Source organism: Peromyscus eremicus, chromosome 19 (assembly GCF_949786415.1).
Source record: "Peromyscus eremicus chromosome 19, PerEre_H2_v1, whole genome shotgun sequence".
In the NCBI taxonomy this organism is placed as follows: domain Eukaryota; kingdom Metazoa; phylum Chordata; class Mammalia; order Rodentia; family Cricetidae; genus Peromyscus; species Peromyscus eremicus.
The window spans coordinates 11075231-11097377 of NC_081435.1; the positions used below are offsets into that span (position 1 = coordinate 11075231).

Sequence of the window (22147 nt, forward strand, 5' to 3'; positions counted from 1 at the left end):
CAGAAAGAAGAATCACAGCCTCAGTCAATGTCCTGTCAACTCTCTCCATGATTCATAGAACCCGGCCTGCGCAAGAGACTGGGGCAGCCTCTCCAAAGTCCTGAGGCTAAGGAACAAAGGAGTGTATTCTCTGCTACTTCCACTTGACTTGCACAATTTGCTAGTCACAAAGGGCTGTCCTCACCTGCTGCACAAAACCAACGCCATGAGGATGAGCTCACCCTTACAAAATGGAGACCAAGCCACAAGGTTCATGAGAACTCTGAGATTTTAGCTGCTTCGGCAAGTTGGGTGTGGTGGTTCCATAGCTGGTTGGCTCTGGGTTTGAACCTCAACTTTACCTCCATACCCTGGAAGACCAGAACCTGAGCTTCCAGCCCTAGCAAAACACAGCTTCTGTATTAAATAAACAAGATGGTCCTGCCACCATGTAGTAGATACTCCCTGGGTGCTCAAGAGGGGACTCAACTCTCACCACAGCCAATTGTTGCGCCACTCCCTACACCTACTGCATCTAGATGCATCTGATGACTGTCTGGCTAGATCTACAGACCTACAGCAATCCTGTTTCAATGCTATCTCTCCTTTCTAGATCAGGCTCTCTATGCAGTAGCCTGAACTTAAAAGCAAAATAAAGGACTTGTTGAGGTGGCTGGGGAAGGATGAAGAATCGGCAATAGGAAAAAGGAAGAGGTACATTTAGGAGGAGTTCCAGGAGCGGGGGCAGGCGGGGTCTCCAATTGAAATTTCCTATGCTAAATTCTTCATTTCACAGCATTTAAAAACCCGTGTCAGGTAGATGGCTCCTACACTCTGAAACAGGCAGCCCTGGTTTGCTATGTTTTCATTCTTTTAAAAGATAGGCATTTACAGGCACACTCCCTCCCCCGCTTTGGTAAATAAAGGAAGAAGAAGGGGAAAAAGTTAAGGACAATTTGCTGGATAGTAAACAAAGCTTCGCAGCGGAAGGGATTGCTCCACCGCAGCCCCCTGAATTTTTGTGCCATGACATGCTTGGCTGCTGTCAGTCTCAGGCAGAGTGTATGGAAAGTAACATGAATTCACAATCTGTTGAACTAGGGTTTTTTTTTTTTCCTTTCCGGTCTGGGCAACAACTGGTTGTTTTAGAAATCAACTCTGACATCGATTTTCCAGACAATGTCTGCCTGACAGCCTACATCTGAAAAGTGAGAATTCTTGATATGTAGCAGAATATAAAATGGATGATGATGATGATGATGATGATGATGATGATGATCTGGGTGTTTTTACTGTGGCACTGTTGGTGCTGGTGACCAGGACATCCTATGCTGCAGCAACTGCCACATGCACGGTTGGACTATAGGATGCTCAGCTGCATTTTTGGCTCCTGCCACCAGATTATAGTAGTGGTCTTCCTCTAGCGACGACAACCAAAAATGTGTCCAGACATTGGCAGATGTTCCCAGGGTGGGGAATAGATGCAACTTTAAATTTGTTTGAGAACTGCTGGTCTGCGTTAAACAAAGGCAACAATCATTCTTTCCTTAAATAAGGAGTGTCATTAAGGACTCTGACAAATTCCTTAACACATTCTGTTGTGTGTGCGTGTTCAGGTGCGTGTGTACATGTGTACGTGTCTGTGGAGGCCAGAGGAAAACCTTGGCTACTGCTCATTCCTCAGGTGCCATCCACACTTGGTTGCTGAGACAGGCTCTCTCACTGGCCTGCTGCTTGTCAAGGTTAGAGTGGCTGACGAGCGAGCTTCAGGGTTTGAGACCCTGTCTCCTCGGCACTAAGATTATAAGCATGAACCATCATACCTGTTTTTTTGTCTTGGGCAGCAAATTCAGATCCTGTGTTTGTAGAGCAAGTACTGTACTAACTGTGCTGTCTCCTAAGACCCCCTTGACAGAAACTTTGATTGTAGTAAGTTGACCTACATTATATATTCTCCCTCATGGAGAAACTTGTTTAAACTTGTATTGAAAAATATCTGACCATAATAGCTCATGCAATTCGTCATTGTCCTAGATTTTAACATGTGGAATGAAGAATTCCTATAGGATGCAGTTAAGAAGTAAGAGCCAAATATAGGTAAACCTATCAAATTTTTGTAGATTAATCTTTAGAGCATGAGATTTTTATACTTCCCTTCCTCCTTTATCATTTGACCCTTCACTGAAAGCAACTTTTGCTATGGAACAGTCTTGGCTGCCACACACAGGACCCAAGCATGAAAAGATAAGTGCGTGCTTTCCAGTCCAGACTCCAGTGTCTGAGATCATGAGAAATTTGGACCAGAGGGCCTCTGGCATCTCAGAGATCACAGTGTTTTTAAACAAAATCGCACTGTACGACTAAAAGACTTAAAAATGCTTAATATTCCTAGAATAATCCTATTAAAAGATTTTAATCACATTTAATGTTATTGAAAGATTTCATCTTGTTGCCAAAATATCTTTAAAATTATTACATTTATTTATTTACACACATATATGAATGTGAATGTGTGGGTGTGCACACATCATGGCATGTGTGGGGGGGGGTCAGAGGATAACTTGTGGGAGTCAGTTTTTTCCTTCTACCATGTGGGTCCAAGGGACCAAACTCAGCTTGTCAGGCTTGGTAGCACATGCTTTATTCACTGAGCCTTCTTGCTGACCTAGCAACATTTATTTTAAGTCGAAAAGCTTTTAGCAACAAAGACAATGACATAGACATAAACTAAGAGACACAGAAATGACAAAGACATTATTGAGACCTTTATGCAGAGGCAAGTGTATGTGCTTGGTAGGAGGAAAAGAGAAAGAAAGGGGGGAGGCTGAAGGGTTTCCTTGAAGTGTAGGCTAACATCTTCTTAGGTTTATCTCCCTCTCCCATATCCTTACTCTTTATATCCAGATATCAACTTTCACCTCCATCCCCACACCACCTGGTCTAGGGCCTCACTGTCTTCCCTTGGGTTTATTTCAACAACTTCCTAACTGGTATTCCACTCTCGACCTGTCTCACTCATCTGGAGATGGGGGCTTGTTCCCACCATCTTCTTAAGAGGCTAATTCTGACAGATCTCTGGCCAGGGTTTCTGCACCTCCTGTTGATATTCCTGGAGTCCAAACCCATGAATGTACTCTCTGTCTATTCCAGGGCATCATTGGAAAGTGATGGAGAGAGGGCTTGTCGCTGAAAGGTGAATCGGCTCCATTCAGTTCAACTAATTCACTGAGTCCTTACAATACTCAGACCTGCACTAGACACTTCTACGATCATGCAATATATACAGGAGTGGACTCAATGAACTTTTAGAAGTGGGAGAATAAGCTGGGCATAGTGGCACATGCCTTTAATCCCAGTATTTGGGAGGCAGACGGATGGATCTCTGTCTAGATAGTGAGTTCCAAGACAGCCAGGACACATAGTGAGATCTTGTCTTGAAAACAACAACAAACAAACAAACAAACAAAAGTCCTAAAATAGGGGCGCAAGAGCTGGAGAATTCCTGGGCACAAACTGCTGTAGGGGTTCTGAAGAGGAGGGAAGAAGATGGTCCCCTGGTGTGGGGAAGACTGGGAGAGGGTGCTGGAGACAAGAGAATTGGAGGGAGGACTGCAGTTGGAAAGAAATGGGATGTGTGAGTCTTCTACACACAAAAAAACCAGAAGACAGCAAGACATGACAAAACCTGTATGAGCAACGCCAGCTTTGTGGGGGACCTGAAAGTCAGCTAGATGAAGTTCGTATCCACGTGGGACACTGGGAAAGTCTGGCCAGCAGGTAGGAGAACCAGAGCAAAAGTAACCTGACATTCATATAGGACACTCAACAAGAAGGAGGGTAGGTCTCCAGAGCCGGTGACATAACCAGGTGGCTTGTGCTGGGACTGAGGCAGTGACCCTAAGACTAGGCCCGCAGGAGCTTTGAGGACAAAGAGGAAAGCCAGGGTAGACAGGACTGGACTTCTCACACAAGGTGTCTGGTTACAAACAGAGAAAAGCTGAGACGGTGAAATGGTGGGAAGGACTATTAGAATTGACACTTGCCACCAAGGACGGACACTCTCGGCTGGAGGACTGGAACAGTTCACCTGTCTATGTCCTACTGCGTTTCATTTCCTGACAACGATTTTTAACATCCGAAGACAAAAACTGTGTTTGGTTCGCGTGCCTTACACTCACCCACTGGCTTGAGTCCCTCTGAGGGGCAGACCCCAGGATGTTCTGTCAGCCAGCTCTGACGAGCTGGAGGAGGCATTGCGTCACACACACCTACTGAGAACTAACATGGATGTGTCTGAATCATCCCTCCTTTCCCTCACACGGCAGCAGTGTGCATGCCAAGCTCAGATCCCTGCTGTTCTGTGTCTATTGACAACTACCAGAGGGTCAGTCTTCAGAGAAGGCCAGCACTCCATTTCCCCGGGTAGTGAGTCATAAAGTCATGATTCTAATCCCAAGAAACGGCGCCCAGTGACTTCAGAGAGTTTTACTAGCAGTGTAATTGGTTTGGAAGGTCTGTTTTTCACAAAGAGAAAAAGCTCAAATTTGTTCCTAGGAGCTAAAAGGGAACCTTTGAAAATATCTGAGGTACAAATCCAACATGGAAATCAAATTATGAAGTGAGATGCGCATGTTCCCACCCGGGCTATAAACACTCCATTAACAACGTGGTCACAGGCAGCTTTTCAAACTTTTTGCCCACACTGATCACATTATCTCATAGGCTACATTCGACTGGACCTGGACTCAGCCTCTTCCAGTACCTACTTTGCACTGAATACCTGGATGCAATAGCAGAGTCAGAGAGCAGCAGCCTAGGAGTTCTAAGCCCCACATACTACTCCTGTTCTGAACCCCCTGTGCATGCCATCCCTGTTCTGAACCCCATGTGTATGTACCCCTGTTCTGAACCCCACATGCCACACCTCTTCTGAACCTCATGTGCGTGTATCCCTGTTCTGAACCTCATGTGGATGTCACCCGTCCTCAACCGCACATGCCACCCCTGTCCTCAACCGCACATGCCACCCCTCTCCTAAAACCCACATGCCATCTCTGTCCTGCATCCCACATGCCACCCCTGTCCTGAATCCCACATGCCACCCCTGTCCTGAATCCCACATGCCACCCCTGTCCTGAATCCCACATGCCACCCCTGTCCTGAATCCCACATGCCACCCCTGTCCTGAATCCCACATGTCACCCCTGTCTTGAATCCCACATGTCACCCCTGTCTTGAATCCCACATGCCACCCCTGTCCTGAATCCCACATTCCATTTCTGCTTTGGCCTAGAATTTCTTTTGATCCTAGAGTTTCTGTTTGTAGACACAGTATACAACCTACAGGGTGTGCAAGATTAAACAATCTGAAATTGGGAAACAGCAACCAAGTGATTCTATACCCTGTATTAAAGATATTTTAATGATAAAGATATTATCATATGATGCCAAATAACTATGAGCGCATTGGCTCATAGTCTCTTCCCATATCTTCTAAACAAAAAGTATGGCCAGGCGGTGGTGGCGCACGCCTTTAATCCCAGCACTCGGGAGGCAGAGGCAGGTGGATCTTTGTGAGTTCGAGGCCAGCCTGGTCTACAGAGCGAGATCCAGGAAAAGGCACAAAGCTACACAGAGAAACCCTGTCTCGAAAAACCAAAAAAAAAAAAAAAAAAAAAAAGTCTGTGTGTCTAGCCAGGCGGTAGTGGCGCACGCCTTTAATCCCAGCACTCAGGAGGCAAAGCCAGGCGGATCTCTGTGAGTTCTGGTCTACAGAGTGAGATCCAGGACAGGCACCAAAACTACACAGAGAAACTCTGTCTTGAAAAACCAAAAAAAAAAAAAAAAAAAAAAACCCAACAACAACAAACAAGTCTGTGTGTCTATATCAAAATTACATTTATCTTTTAATAACACTATCTTAAAAAATGAGGATAATTCCTATCATAATCAGGACGTCAACGTTACATCTAACAAAACCAGTAAAACATGAAGATATCAATTTCCTTGGGTCATTGTGAGTGCTGCTGAGGAGCAGGAACTGAAGCCAGGGCCCACCCCCAGTGCACCCTGGCTTAGGATTTGAAGCACTGAGAAGTGGATTAGCCAGGCTGAAGCTGTATCGAGGATTGATGGCAATCTTCAATTTGTTCTTTCAGGAAGTGGCTATTTACCTAATGTTTGCATTCTTGCTTTGAGTTGAGTGTGACTATCTCTCTGACCAGAAATAAGTAGAATGGGGTGGGGAGCAGATGAAGAGGCGTTACCAACAGGGTGGGCTTGGGCGTGCTGCTGTTTGAACTAGAGGGACAGAAGAAGCAGAAGCAGCGTTCACTAACCCTTGCCTGCCGCTTTTTTCTCTCCACCTTGGTCTCCTTCAGAAATGGAGAACTGCACTTTCTTGAGGAGAGTCATCAATCCTCCCTTCTCCAAAGCCACACAGAAGCCGTAGGAGGAACTCAAGCTTCCCCATGCCCTTGCTTCTGTGTGGGAGCTGCCATAGTCCTCTGTCTTGTGTGACTCTGGCTTGTACGACCCTTGTCCTAACAAGAGTCCTGCCCTACTCTTGGGAAGAGGACAGGCCACCCAGAAATGTCAAGAGTTTAAACAGACACACCTTGCAGGGTCTCCCTCTCAGTCCCTACCCTTCCTGACAGTCACATCCATCCTGACTCCAACACAAAACTGGACAGTCTTCACACCCTTTGCATCTTCGCTTGAACGCTATGGGGCCGTGTAAAACTAGAGAAAAAAACCTGTTAGCTTTCCTTTGGTCAACCTGTCTTCTGTTAAGCCTGTCAGCGTGACTCTGAGGTGTGAGGAACAGATCCCTTCCTGCTGGACAATTTCCCAGACACCAGGTAATCGCATTACTTGGTTTATTCTCTTTCTCTCTCTTGAATTACTCCATTCAGCCTAGTAGAGTGTTCAGATTGCATTATTCTTTGAAAATGAAATAGTAAAAGCTTTCATTCCTATGTCCCCTGATTTCCCTTTAACACAAAAGTCTTGATGAGAACCACTGGTCCTCACTTGCTGTCTCCAGTGCCCACCGGTTGCTAACTCCTTTATCATTTAGCTTTCCCAGTTTCAGTCCTCGAGAATACCCTGGTGAGGACCACCTGCTTCCTCAGCTGGTACACAGCAATGACTGGGACTCCAAGCCCAGCAAGAGTTCATCCACAGGCCTTGGTGTCCTGGAAACTCTCCTTGGTAATCACTCAGAGAAAAGGAGATGGCTGCTGCTGCTGCCGCTGCTGCTGCTGCTGCTGCTGCTGCTGCTGCTGCTGCTGCTGCTGCTACGCACAGTGAAAAGGTAAAAACTGACTCTATCTACTGACTTTCCCCCTGGAATCAGAACATGGGTTGAACCCTAAGGAAGCCAACATACTAGCTAGTTCTAACAGGTCTAGGATGGATAGACCACTCTGTCCACACAGATAGTGCCTTCTAGACTTCCCAAGAGATTACAGCGAGAGAAGCCCTGGAGCCATGTATCCCAGCTTCAAACCATATTTATTGGCCATGTAACATCACCAGAGACTTCACATTCCGGGATCACATTTGCATATTTGCAAACTGCAAGGAAGGAGAGAAGAGACCTTGGTGGGTTTGTTGTGAAAGTCGTGTGAAGCAATACGAGGCTGCTGAGAGCCTAGAGAATCCTAAGCACTAACTGAAGTTACTGTTTACTGTGGCCAAGCAATTCAATCACGGATGCTGCTTGCTTGTTTGATGTCTAATAATTATTAATGGCCAGCCTGGCTGGGATAAATGCTCCCTGGCCTAGGATGTCAGTTCTCAGGACTTTTCAAAGGAAAGCTTGTTATTTTCCATATTTTATCACAGATTTTCCCTTGTAACAGAGCAAGTATCCAAAATGTGGTTCAACACTAGCAGTTACTTTTATAAACTAATGATTCATGCTAATTAAACTTGTAACTCAGGAGGATGAATTATTTCAACATTTCCTTTTGCTCAGTCATTACAATTCACGGGTATATTAGATAGCACACTATGATAATTTTGTTGTGAGATAGACACCGGACATGTTACATCTTTAAAAACAGGCACTTCCACATAAACCCAGGTGCTTTGCTGAGTAGGGGCTGTGCAGACTACATAAGCAAGTCTACCAAAGGTGTGTGCAAACATCCTTTCTTTCTACACAGGGAGCAGCTCAGAGAGAAGGCACTGAGATCATCCTGGCTTCTTAGAGATTGGCCGGATGCACAGGAGGGTAGAAATTTAAAAATAGAAGCTAACGTGGCTGGAGTTTATCTCAGATGCTTACGTCCCATGAGCAATCTGTTCAGCCACGATGATAGCAGGCAGTTCACGGAGTGATTTAAATTCTCATGAACACACTCATTACCTGCCGAGGTGGTGGCGCACAGCACACAGGCATTTCACATTCCCTTTCCTTTCCTCCCCGCTGCTCTTCTCCTTCCTGTCTACAACTGGGATTGAAGCTATGGCCTCACACATGCTGACAAAGTACTCCACCACTGAGCTAGATCCTCAGCCTTCTATTTACTTTGTACCTTGAGATGGGGTCTCACTAAGTAGCCCAGGCTGCCCTGAACTCTGTCTGCAACCCAGGCTGGCCTTGAATTTGTGATGTTCCGATTTCTGCCTTCCCCACTGCGTAGCTGAGATCACAGGCCTTGCCCACCAGAGACAGGCTCTTTGGTTTCTTAAAGCTATGTCTTTTTATGTTTTTGGTCTATTTTGGCTGTTGTTAGTGTTTAGAGACAGGGTTTCACTATGCAGTTCAGAATAACCTGGAAGTTGTTATATATGACCAAGTTGACCCTGAACTCATGAACTTCCTGCTCAGTCTCCCTTATGCTGGAGTTACAAACATGAGCTACCATGCCAAGTTGACAGTTTTCTTTTGCTTTTCTTGAGAAAAGCACACCTTTAATCCCGGCACTTGGAGGCAGAGGCAGGTAGATCTCTCTAAGACTGAGGCCAGCCTAGTCTACAAAGTCAGTTCATTGATAACCAAGGCTATGTAGAGAGACCCTATCTCAAAGAACAAAAACAAAACCAAAACATCATTCTCAACAACAACAAAAAATTTAGATCTATGACAATCTCTACAACATGGTCTCAGGGAAATCTCCATTACCTGGGGACTTAGAGCTTGGGACAATACACCCAATTTCAGACAGTATGACATAGCCAGGTCTTTGTATGATCCTTAGTTCGGATTCCATTTAAAGAAAACAGATGTCAAACTCTGAATACTAAGTCAGATTTAAGGCTCTGAGTGGGCTGGGTCACACAAATGAGATGTCCTTTCAGATAATAATTCGGGTCTGTGGACCAATGAGTCTGAGCAGTGAAGGCAAAACTCAATTGTTAAATGCCGTGTAAACTGTGAAGCGAAAATCATTCATCCTTAGGAACCCTTGGTTAGAATTAAGTTGTAGAAAGGCATCTAAAAACTTTTAAGGACAGATGTGTTCAGTTGGGTAAGTCAGGGAGCAAGAAGTAAGGGGTGGGCACTCAGTCCAGGGTGACTGAGCAGGTCTGAATTTCCAGTTAGTTGTTCTGAGGATGCAGAATGCTGAGAAACTGAGTTCTGCGCTGCATGTTTCTTAGGAAACTTTTGCCCATCAGGTAGCGATGGGAAGTTAGAAAGTTAAGATAAAATTCATCTGTGAAGCCTTCTGAATGCACTTGTAGGAGAGTGGCCGCCTCTTTTCTGAACACGACACAGTTCTTTCTCTACTGTTAACAAAACATCCAGTGCTGACTGTACACATTCTCTCTCGGAACTGACTGTTGTACCAAAAGAGCTCTGTTTCCAAAAGAAGTCTTTATTTGTCTGAAGCACATTGAATCATCTCAGAAGTCAGCATAAGGAGGGTCTTACGGCTGCCATGCCAGAGTGCAGACTTCAGGACACAATCGGCTCCTTTCTATACTGTAGGAAATTGTTTATTTTCACATGAGAAAGTTCATGGAAATCTCTGACACAGAATACGGGAGGATTCAGAATTGGGACTTCTTAGCAATGTTGAGTTTGGAACTGGATGTGGTGGCACATGACCTGTAATCCCAGGCTGAGGCAGGAGGATCTCAAACTCAGCGACCAGCCTGGGCTACACAGACAGACTCAGTCTCAAAACAAAACCAGAAGGAAGAAGAAGAAGAAGAAGAAGAAGAAGAAGAAGAAGAAGAAGAAGAAGAAGAAGAAGAAGAAGAAGAAGAAGCAGCAGCAGCAGCAGCTTTTAGCACTTTCTTGGATATGTGTGGCTTCCCAGGCTGTACATCGCCCAAACCCACGGGACTCCATTTACAAAGACCACAGAGTGAGGAGCTGTGCATTCATTCCTCCTATTAAAGCAGTACACTGACTGAAGGAACACCTGTGACCTAAGCCGGAAAGCAGGGCACGCTAGACACGAACACAGAGAGCATGCTGCCCGGACACGGGGCAGTAATTTGAGCATTAACATCAATAAGCACAGTAATCCGTAGGCATGTAAAGAAGTGGGCAAGTAGCAACAGCTTTTCCATACAGCAGGGTGAGGACTGAGAGAGCACCAGTTCCCAACACACCACACTAAACACTGCATCAGATGGACACGGTCAGTGGCTGCACAAACAGGGTGAAGTGGAGGGGCAGGAAGATGCAGAGGAGGACAGTGTAGTCAGATGGTCTGGAAGTTTCCTCTTCCAAATTTCCAAGCAATAGACCTATCTATCTATCGGACAGTGTAGTCAGATGGTCCTGGAAGTTTCCTCTTCCAAATTTCCAAGCAATAGCCCTATCTATCTATCTATCTATCTATCTGTCTGACTGTCTGTCTGTCTGTCAGTCAGTCTATCATCTACCTATAAATAAATAGAGAAAAGAAATCAGACAAGCCAATGATCAAACTGGTATGATTAGTAACAGGCACATGGTCATTGGCTTCCTGCATTGGCTCTTGAAGAGGACACGGTCACATCCATGGCAACCCTGTACAGAGTGTCCAAGTGGAATCTATCTGATCAGGAGGTGATAGCCTGTACTCCTTAAACATGTCCACACCGCACAGCACAGAGACAGCTAAGGAATCGTGGCAGACAACAGCAAGCTGAAGAGACTTGATGATGAAATACACTAGGTGCTCTGATGCTCTCCTGGACAGAAGAAATGCAATAAAGGACACTGGTGGGACTAGTGACCACACTGGAACATAGGCTGTAGATGAAAGCATCGAGTGTCCTGAACTTGCCAACTGTATGGCAGTTGTATTTGACAGAGGATAACCTTGTCCTTAGAAATGCATAGTGAAGCATTAGGGCACGTGAGCTGTCTACTCCCAAATATTCAAAGTAGAGATACATGTATGTATGTCTGAATGCACATTTGGGCATGGGAAGAATGATAAAAACTGTAGGATGAATTGCTAAATGGTCTTATTAATAAAAAAAAAAAAAAACCCAGAGCCAGATATTGGGGTTAAAACCAAGAGATCACAAAACCAGAAAGAAGCCAGCCACATTCTTTTTTTTTTTTTTGGTTTTTCGAGACAGGGTTTCTCTGTGTAGCTTTGCGCCTTTCCTGGAACTCACTTGGTAGCCCAGGCTGGCCTCGAACTCACAGAGATCTGCCTGGCTCTGCCTCCCGAGTGCTAGGATTAAAGGCGTGCGCCACCACCGCCCGGCGCCAGCCACATTCTTACCACTTGGAGATCCTCAGACAAGAGACCTACTTCCTGTATACCCCATGCCTATATGCCTTTCTGTTCTGCATCTCATTTCCTCTCTCTGCCCAGCTACATCAATTCCTGTCTGTCTGTACAGACCTCCAGACCTCTATGGTTAGTGCTGGTATTAAAGGCGTATGCCTGGCTCTGTTCCTCAGTGTGGCCTTGAACTCACAGAGATCTGGATGGATCTGTGCCTCCCAAATGCAAGGATAAAAGGCATGTGCTACCATTGATGACTTCTATGTTTACTATAGTGACTGGCTTTTTGCTCTGATCCTCAGATAAGCTTTATTAGGATGCACAACATACCGGGGAGACACAATATATCACCACAAAAAACAAGTGAAAACATGAGACCAAAATGGGCCAAACTGAGTAAATGATATAAGGATGAGGCCTCAAGACAAAGTTTAGAAGCTGCATCCAGGAACTGACAAAATATGATTGCCCAAAAAAGATCAGCAATAATAACAATACTAGCTATCATGCCAATGTGGATGGGGGAAATTCCACATGGCCTCGGCCCTAGATGAAGAGCTACAGGTGGCCAATAGCTGCTGAGAGATGGAGAATCAGTGAATTCCAGGAACAAGCTCCCACATAGGTTGTCCAATCTCAAGAGGTCAGCTCTAAACACATGTACATATGAGTAATGCTAAATGGACTCAGTAGGTTGAACATTCACATGCATGTACATACACACAGATATGCATATACACGTAACAATAACTAAACATGAATTTGGGAGGGGGCACATGGGAGGAACTGGAGGGAAAGGAAGGGGCGGGAATGATGTAGAAACAGGGTCCACGTATGAAGCTGTCAAACAAAATTATTTTTAAAAAGCAAAATAAAATAGATAACACACACAGACACAGACACAGACACAGAGATACAGAGACACAGACACAGACAGACAGATAGACACACACACATACACATACACGCTGTCGGATGTCTTTCTATATGCTGTGAATATGTATTGCTCTCATTGGCTAATAAGTAAAGCTGTTTTGGCCTATGGCAAGGCAGCTTAGAGGCAGGCAGGAAATCCAAGCAGAGATATGGAGAGAAAAAAAGAGAGGAGGGAGAGACCCCAGCTGCCGCCGAAGAAGCAGCAAGATGCTAGCAGACCAGTAACACCATGACCACATGGCAAAACATAGATTAATAGAAATGGGTTAATTTAAGATGAAAGAGCTAGCTAGCAAGAAGCCTGACATAAGCCATACAGTTTATAAATAATATTAAGACCTCTGAGTGATTATTTTATAAGCAGCTGCAGGAACACAGGGCCAGGTGGGACCAGAGAAACTTACCACTACACACACACACACACACACACACACACACACACACAGAGAGAGAGAGAGAGAGAGAGAGAGAGAGAGAGAGAAAGAGAGAGAGAGAGAGAGAGAGAGAGAGAGAGAGAAAGAGAGAGAGAGAGAGAACAATAAAACCAAACCACATACATACAGCAGCCAGAACAACTTTGAGGGGTATTGGTGCTCATCTGGCTTCAATGACCAGAAAAGCAAGCAGTTCATCTTCTGATTAGTCCAAGACAGGAGTGAGGAACTCAGAAGCATTTTGTTGGGATCACTGTGGGGATCGGCATGGTTAATGTAGGTGGAGTGCTCAGAAGGCGCTAAGTGGTTTGAAAGGTGTTCGCTTGCACAGCCTCCAGGCTTCTTTGGAAGGAAGGTAGTTTATCCCCCTGGTACAAATCCCTAGGATTTATCCAAACAATACAGAGAATGAGTAAGTGGCAGAAATCACAGGAGGCTATCACGAGGCTGGTGGGCTTTGCTGCTGCTGCTGTGCTGAAGGTGTTTGTGAACTACTTATTAAGCTTTCTCCAGGAATGAAAGATGAATCCCAACTTAGATGAAACGCTGAAGCTAATAATACAACAGTACTACATGCCTGGGTAAGTATATTCTCTACTAATTACAGTCGGAGCTCAAATAAGCAAGAACAATGACAGTGACAGCTTTGTTCCCACACTGCACTTTAACGCTCTTTCTTCCAAGGGCTGAGCTTTCTAACAAAGCTCTTCTTGGAAACAAACTCTATGCCACTGTAAGATAAGCAGTGTGGTGCATGCATATAACCCCAAATACTGGGATAGGCTGAGGCAGGAGGATGGCCTGCGCTCAGGAGTTTGAAATAAGCCTGGGAAACAGTGAAACTTTGCCTGAAAAATTAAGAAAACATTTTATACATATGCCACCAAAACCACTGAAGTGATTGCACTAAAATTAATAAATCTGTTTTTAAAATGTAACCAAAACAAACTGCCTTCTTGTTTACCTGTTAGTATAGAAGATTGGAGGGAAAAAATCTAGAAAAATCACTACAATTTGTTTTTGTAAACTTTTTTTTCTTTGCAGTATTAGGGATCAAGGTCAAGGCTGTACACACTGAGGAACAGCCAAGAAGCAGGAGAGCCAATCCTTTGCTTTTAAACTCTGAAATGCAAGTGCCTTCATGTGTCAAAAGATGTGGAGCCCCCAAAAAAAGGTCAACAATACTTACATGGACCTCCAAAGTTCTACTCAAACTTCTTGCTGAAGCAATTCAAGGAAAACAGCTCAGAAAACTGGGACTGACACTCATTACCAGCCACCCTGTCCTTCTTGCCTAACAGCAAATGACCTCATAAAGCATTTGGCCTCATTTCAGGTTTCTCTTTCTTTAATTTGTTTTCTATTCATGAATGTAAAGTGGTATATCCTTAATGTCCCTGCTTTTCAATTTAGCATTGGCAGTTCTATTTCATTAAAGATAATTTGTATCTTTGCAACATGTGGCTTTACAGGCACCATCCGTTACCTGCGTCATCATTTCTCATACAGAGAGTTAGCATCTGAACATGCCATACCTTTCTTCCACTGAAAGATGGATGACTATCAGTATAAAAGCATAAGCCCTAAACACTTGTGTCTGTTGTTGATTTGGGAGGAAAATCATTTGGTACTGGATGTCCTTCCCCAACTTTAATTGTATTTTTAACCATGGAGAAACCTTGAAAATCCTGATGCCCACTTTACACAACCATTGAGATCAACTGAACTAGAATATGTGCAGGTAGGACTCAGCAATCAGTCTTTTCAGAACTTTCTACTTTATTCTACTGTAGAGCCAACACCACAATCCCTGGACTGAACACCCATTTCCACAAAGAAGTTAATCAATTGTAGACTGATAGAACGTTCAAGAAATTTTTAACATCTATCTTACTTGTTAAGGGATATATAATACAACTGGTCAGTGAAGGTATAAGTGAGCATGGAAAGTGGCAAATGAATGAAGAGCCATGACATGTGTCAAATGAATATGACATGCAGTAAGCAGATCCAAAGCTAGTCTGTGACAGAAGAAGGCACTCCCTAACAGAGACACTGAATGACTGAAGGAGGCGATTCCAGCAATGGGGCAAATGGGAGAGTGTCCAGTGTCCAGTAGTCAGGAAACAGGGAGGTGACTGACCCAGCTACAGCAGAATGTCCACTCTTTAGAGTAGAAAGATTGGGAAATCAGGCTAGAACTCTGCAGGGCTAAGACAAGGCAGGAGGTAGTCTCCATGAGAGAAGCAGCCCTCTGGGAAGACTGACTTGACACAGCCAACTACCATGTTTTGTAAAAACTCCTAAAACTCAAGTCGACTGATAGAACATAGCCCAGGTAAAAACATACAATGATGGAATTTACTTTTCAGTTTTCCATAAAGAGAGAAACCAGAGTTGAGTCTGCTGAAAATAAAGTCGACTTTGTTTGGGTGTAGCCTCTTAGAGGGGAATGTGGGCAATCTGAGGGCTTCTCAAATTCTCTACTCCTATGAACACTGCCCCAGTTGCCTGGCTCCTAATCTCACAAACACAGCACCTTCTGCAGGCTCCACTTACTTTTTCTCATAAAGTCTACTCATAACTAAGCAGTATAATGGCTGTGAAACAATCTTTTTGTACACAGTGAGTATTTGTTGCTCTCATTGGTCTAATAAAGGGCTGAATGGCCAATAGGCGGGCAGGTAGGGGTTAGGTGGAACTTGCAGACAAAAAGAGAGTGTGGGAAAAAAGAAGGAGATGTGGAGAGAAGCAAGATGAACATGCTGAGCTGAAAAAAGGTACCACCACATGGTAGAGAGTAGATAAAAAATATGGGTTAATTTAAGTTGTAAGAGCTAGCTAGTAACAAGCCTAAACTATCAGCTGAGCATTTATAATTAATATTAAGTCTCTGTGTGATTATTTGGGAGCTGGCTGGTAGTCCCGATGAAAAACTCTGCCTACATATAATTCTAACGGACAAAGTTTTAGACCACAAAAATTCTTTTTCCTATAATATTTTTGAAAAAGAATGGTGTTTTTTTTTTTTAAGTTTAGTGAGAAGCTGAAGACTCCTAAGAATCAAAAAAGCTACCAAAGCATTTATTCATTCAATACAGTTTGAACAAATACCATTTGCTAACATTCTAGAATATGGTAGGATTCCATTTTCAAATAACTTGCCTAGCATTGTAGACAAGTCTGTCAAAGAGAAAACAGCAGTCAAGGTCTGCACAATTTATAGTTAATTGGTTAAAATTCCTACTATAACTTTTTAAGAAGTGAAATAACAGATAAGAAGCTAATAATATTATGTGACACTTTAAAATCCAGAAGATAGCAAATGGTAACGTTTGTTTTTTAAAAACTGATTTATAAGCTACCCCTACTGAAAGTTTATTTAAGCAAAGTTTATTTATTTATACATCACAAGTTCAATTCTCGCAACATAATTCACTCAACTAAAACCGAGTGCAATGACATCCCTGAACTAAATGCAGTTTAAAGTACGGTGACAGGTGGACATCATCCACATTTAACTACAGCAATGAGGTCATGCCAGTGCTATATTCTCAAAGACTAATTGGGAGGAGTGGTATGCCCAGGTATGTGAACTTCTAAACAGATACTTTTAAAACCAGAGTACTATGCTCACTTGTGAAATGGCACCTTGTGGAGTTGCTGCATCCTGGTCATTCACAAAAGCATTGCTCAGGTTGTGCTTGGTTACTCAGATGCACACAGATGTGGAGCTCATGGATTGGCTATACATAGTGCTCCAAAATTCCAAGACCACAGAGAAGATCTTCACGTAAAATTTTCATCTTATAAACACCCAGCTCTATTACTTAAAAATATCTATGACAAAATGGAGCTATCCTTGATTTAAAAAAAATAATAACCACACAGAAGTGTTTAGTTCTTTTAAGTCAGTGTGCTCTCGGGTTGGTAGGCTAGAAATATTATAAGAAATATTCCTATTTCTTGCTGCAAACACAAAAAGAAAATCAGCTCTTCAAGCCCTCCTCTCTCTGCTTGTCTTGCCAAGTCTTACCTGCATAATGTACGGGGATCTCTATCTTTGGCCCAATGACATAGTGACCTTCTTCCAGGCTATGAGCAGTGATGGTGGTCCACTGACGGCATGAATGGATCAGCAGGTAGTCATTCTCTCGCAGCCCTTCCACGCATTCTCCTAGAAAATACAATTTCATATAAGAAAGTTGGAATTCATATCTGCTTACTCCACATCCTACAGCCAAGTTTCTTTAAACTTGTACAGGTTTGGGGAGTTTAAAGCAATAGATTCACAATAAGATGGATTCAGATGAGATAAACCCTAAACAGTTTACAGTGTGTATAAAAATATACATAGACTTGGAAGAGAGAGGAAAAGAAATATAGTTATATAAAGAAATAGAAAGTTTAAAAAAATAAAGTCTTTAAAGAGAAAATAAAGGATATGATATAGAAATGTAGGATATAGATAGATATGATAAGATGAAAGGGTAGATTATTGAATCTACTTTTAAAGAGCAGCAACTTGTTTAAAATTGCTATAGATTTTAGTTTATTGATAAAAATTTGAAGTTAATTTTGTTATACTGTGTGTATATTTCCATTCTTTTTTAAGGTATTGTGTTTGTGCAGCTCATTTAAATTGTAACGGATAATTAAGAAATATAGATTAATAATTAGTCTTCTATGATAGTCAAACTTATAGTCATGTTAAGTTTTCTAAGTATACATAGATATAATTCAGTTAGGTAGGTAATCTTCAAACACTTCAAAAAATGGCATTTAAAATGTTTTAAAAACTTAGACTTTGTGGACAGTGAGACATGTCTGCTCCTGGCAGCACCAATTTACTTCAAAGAGAAAGAGGGGCGTTGAAGACATTCTATATGGAGTTTATCTTCTTCTTGGCAAAAACAGCCATTTGGGCAAGAAATTGTTCTTGCCTAGACTGCTTGACAAAATGTTGTATAAACTGGACATGGAGGACCCATAGGAAGGTGACCACTGAACTTTGCAAGATGAGATGGTCCTTCTGGATCCTGCTTCACAAAAGGAACTGCCAGACACTCTACAGGACACAAAGAAAAGCAACTGAGAGACTCTAGGCCTGTAGGCTAAAGATGAATGTCCCAACACTACAGAAGAACTTTGGGTAACTGTCCAGGTAGCCAGCTGTCTCTGTCATTGTAGATTTTTGGAAGCTGCTTACAATGCATTTCCTGTTTACTTAGGTAATATTATACCCTTCTGGGGTCTTTGATGTAGTTGAAGACTAGATAGTTATAATTATGGTTTTCCTTGGTTATGATAAGGGATAAGGTAGATATAAAACCTTAGACTCACAAATATAGAATAGATAAGATATCTTCTTTAATTTTGCCAAATACAAATAGACTAGATATTGTAACTGTAATTCTTGCTAAATAACTGTTTTGTTATATGTAATTTTACTATGTTGAAGTTAAAACCTTCCTTTTAAATAGAAAAAAAGGGGGAATGATGGGTGATGTCGCTCTGTATGCTGTGAATACATTGCTCTGATTGATTGATAAACAAAATGCTGATTGGCCAGTAGCCAGGTGGGAAATATATGTGGGATAAGCAGAAAGGAGAATTCTGGGAAGAGGAAGGCTGAGTCAGGAGTTGCCAGCCAGACACAGAAGAAGCAAGATGACAAGGCAGAACTGAGAAAAGGTACCAAGCCATGAGGCTAAATATAGATAAAAATTATGGGTTAATTTAAGTGTAAGAGCTAACCAGTAGTAAGCTTGAGCTAATGGCCATACAGTTCATAAATAATATAAGTCTCTGTGTGTTTACTTGGGTCCTAGCAGTTGCGGGACTGGCAGATGAGAGAGATTTGTTTTGACCATGGGCCAGGTGGGACCAGGAAAACTTCAGCTACAGCATAGTCTGGAAAGTACTTGCCACATAAGCATGAGGACCTAAGTCCAATCCTCAGCACTGGGGAGGCAGAGGCAGGAGGATCTTTGGTGCTTACTGACCAGCCAGTCTAGCCAATGAGCAGGCCCCTGGTTCCACTGGAGCTGGAGGCCATGGTAGCTTAGACCACAAGGATCTAGGGTTTAGTCGGCCCCATTTCTCAAACAAACAAACAAAAACTGCTCTTCCAGCCACACACACACACACACACACACACACACACACACACACACGAATACACACTTTACTTATTAACAAATTGATAATTCATAACACAATATAAATTCCTTGAGTTGGAAAAAAAAAGAGGAAAGAAAGATATAAAGATAAAAGGGTTTCCCTACCAAGTTGAAAATTATACACAAGGTTCCATACAGACTTTTCCACTTATTTGGCAAAATGGTATTCACATACGTCATCATATCTAAATGGCTTGATGACAAACATCATTCAGTGCCCACAGCAAGCACTGTTCAGATGACATTTATGTCATTTCATGTAAGACAACATTACTAAGAAAGCATTGCTCCTTCCCAGGTGAGGAAAACGAAGATCCAAAATGTGAAGTGATGTATCTAAACTCACAGGTTTAATGAGTGGAAAAGTGGGATTCAAATGTAGACCAGAAGGGTGCCAAAGCTTAGCTCTTAAGCACCACAATAAAACTATCAAAAATAAACTTCAGTCTGCTGAAGGAGTACTTGACACTAAATGCATATATTTCCTTTTAAGTCCCACGCATTCACCCACCAGTTCTCTCTGGACTGCCACCAACCCTCCCAATCAATTAAGCGTAATGAAGCTTTATAGCATCCAAATGAAATTATTTCACATTTTAATACTCTCTGAAGTATCTTTTTATCCTTCCGAAATGATGACAAACTATTTCAAAAGGGAAACCCACTTTTTGAAATGTAATAGATGTTTTTCAGATGCCGACAAAATCCAGCCCATTAACTCTGGGTTAGTCATTTTAAATGCCCAATGAAAATATCTGGAGAGGTTAATTCCTTCATAGGGAAGACAGCCTTCCTCATTTTTTTATGTTAACTTTACTACAATAATTAAGAGTTATTAGTGATGTAATTGTATGTTTCGAAATGGCATTTGCAGACCTCTCTAAAATGAAAAGATTCAGTACTTTTCCAATCATTAATGAAGGCAGTAATGACTGCTCGGTTGTCTCAACCATAAACTAACTGGCTTCTAAACCAATACTGTGATGATCCTTGAAACAGTTTTAATGGAAGAAGATTTTATCTTTGGGGGTAGAAAACGAAGATTTAAATACTTTATTTAGAGGGTGGGAATGACCTGGAAGTAGTGTTCATGCAGGATGGGAAGGTCATGGCAGGGGTGGGGTGGGGTTCCCAGATTCCCTTGCACCTCATGCTTCCGGAGGACTAGGCTATTTCATAATTACACCTCCTGGGCCACTCATCAGCTTTTGCATTCCTTAGGCATACTAAGGCAGGAAGGAAAACTCTAGAAGCTCAGCTCCAAAGGAGATAATCAGTATCTACCACAGCAGCCCCTTGAAAGGGGGAGCATGCAGCGAGTATGTTCTGCAGACCTGCTCGCCAACGGCACTGCGCCACCTCCACTGTGGCCTTGGGCAGGATCTCCGCTTCTCACTGACAAGACTGTGACACGGCCCCTACTTCTCAGAGAACACACATGACAGAGATCGGAAGGTATCACAACCGAATCTGACCTATTAACTGATCAGAGGACTTCAGCCCTTAGCTTTTGTTTTTTGGCTTAAGTGTTAATCTCACATTGTAATTTTAGCTCATGCTGTCCTTGAATAGGGAAGGAAATGACCCTCAGAGCAGTCAAGGAGTTTGCTTGGGGTTGAACAGCTAGTACGTGGGAGACTCTCGTTTTGGAGACTCGACATTTCTTCCTGCTCTTCTGCCAGGACATTGGTCTGTACCTGGAAAACCACTAGCACTAACCCAGGAAACAGGGAGAAGCTGACCGTGGGCTTCCAGGGTCATTCATTTACTCAGCCAGTACAACCAGCATGCTCCTGAGCACTTGGGACTCATACATCAGCAAACAAAACAAAGTCCTCGGTATCCAGCAGGGAGGAGGCAGCCAATGCCACCAAGAACAGTGAATACTTTTATCACCAGTGACTTATATGAGAGGTGCTATGGAAAATGGAAAAAAAATTACTAAAGCAATCATAAAAGTCTGAGGGGGCAGTCTGCATGCTTTTTAAATTTCAATATATTTCAAAATATTCCTCATTCATTTGTCCAACAAACTTTTATTTTTCATTTACTTTATTTTGTGTGTAGAGATGTATGTTGGTGCGCATGTGCTGTGATGTCTGCACCCACGTTATCTGTATTGCTTTTCTATTTCTGTGAGCAGGCAATGGAGGAGTTGGTAGGAATATAAAGAGACTTGGTTCTGTCCTTTAAGAAGCCCACAGTGTGCTCATGTGTAATTCCGTGGGAGGGAGCGTGGGAGGGAGCACAAGAACTGGGCTGTGTGAAAGAGAGATGTGATCTAGACTGGACCTGGACCATCAGCAGAGATGAAGGAAGCCTTAAGGGGAGAGCAGAGCCACTGGGCTTTGCTGAGATGAATGAACCAGGCTTGGAGAGGAGGAGAGGGAGCCTTCCAGGAGCCAGGAATGAGCACCAGCATTCCGGGAACAGGAATCTGGAGATAGTACAGAAGATGCATTGCTAAAGGAGCAAACGGAGCCCTGGGGCCCACATGGGAAACTCAGGGGGAGAGCGTACTGCCACTCAGGGATAGAAGAAAAACGCCATTTTCAGCAAGTGAATTGTATCATAAAGAATGTTTTAATTTTATTCCACAGTGGGCTCTAAAGTGGCACCCAAAAAACAACTGCAGTCAAGTTAATCAAAATGAAAACATAATGTTCAGTCCTGCAGCTTGCTGGTGTAGTAAACACTAGTAAGAGGCTCAGAATGACTTCCAGAGCCATAAAGTACGAAGAAAGCAATGCCTATTTTTGAGCTATGTCTTATTTTATTTTTTTTAACAACTGATCTGTGTGCCTGCTTTAGGCAAAATAAGTTTCATGAAAACTTGTCTGGAAATAAAACAATACAATAACTTAAAATATCCCAGGGTAGGTCACTAATAAAGATATGGAATTAAATGAATTCATAAAGCAAACAT

The 22147-nt window shown here is 42.9% G+C and overlaps 1 protein-coding gene across 2 annotated transcripts in view; it reads right to left on the minus strand.

Moving 5' to 3' along the window:
• The window catches only part of Garem1 (GRB2 associated regulator of MAPK1 subtype 1), a 180029-nt gene that overhangs the window by 99589 nt on the left and 58293 nt on the right, over positions 1 to 22147 (minus strand). For both annotated transcript variants that reach the window (XM_059245992.1, XM_059245993.1), the window contains exon 2: positions 17076 to 17216. In XM_059245992.1, the coding sequence (XP_059101975.1) occupies positions 17076 to 17216 (141 nt within the window). The remainder of the gene's footprint in view (positions 1 to 17075; positions 17217 to 22147) is intronic.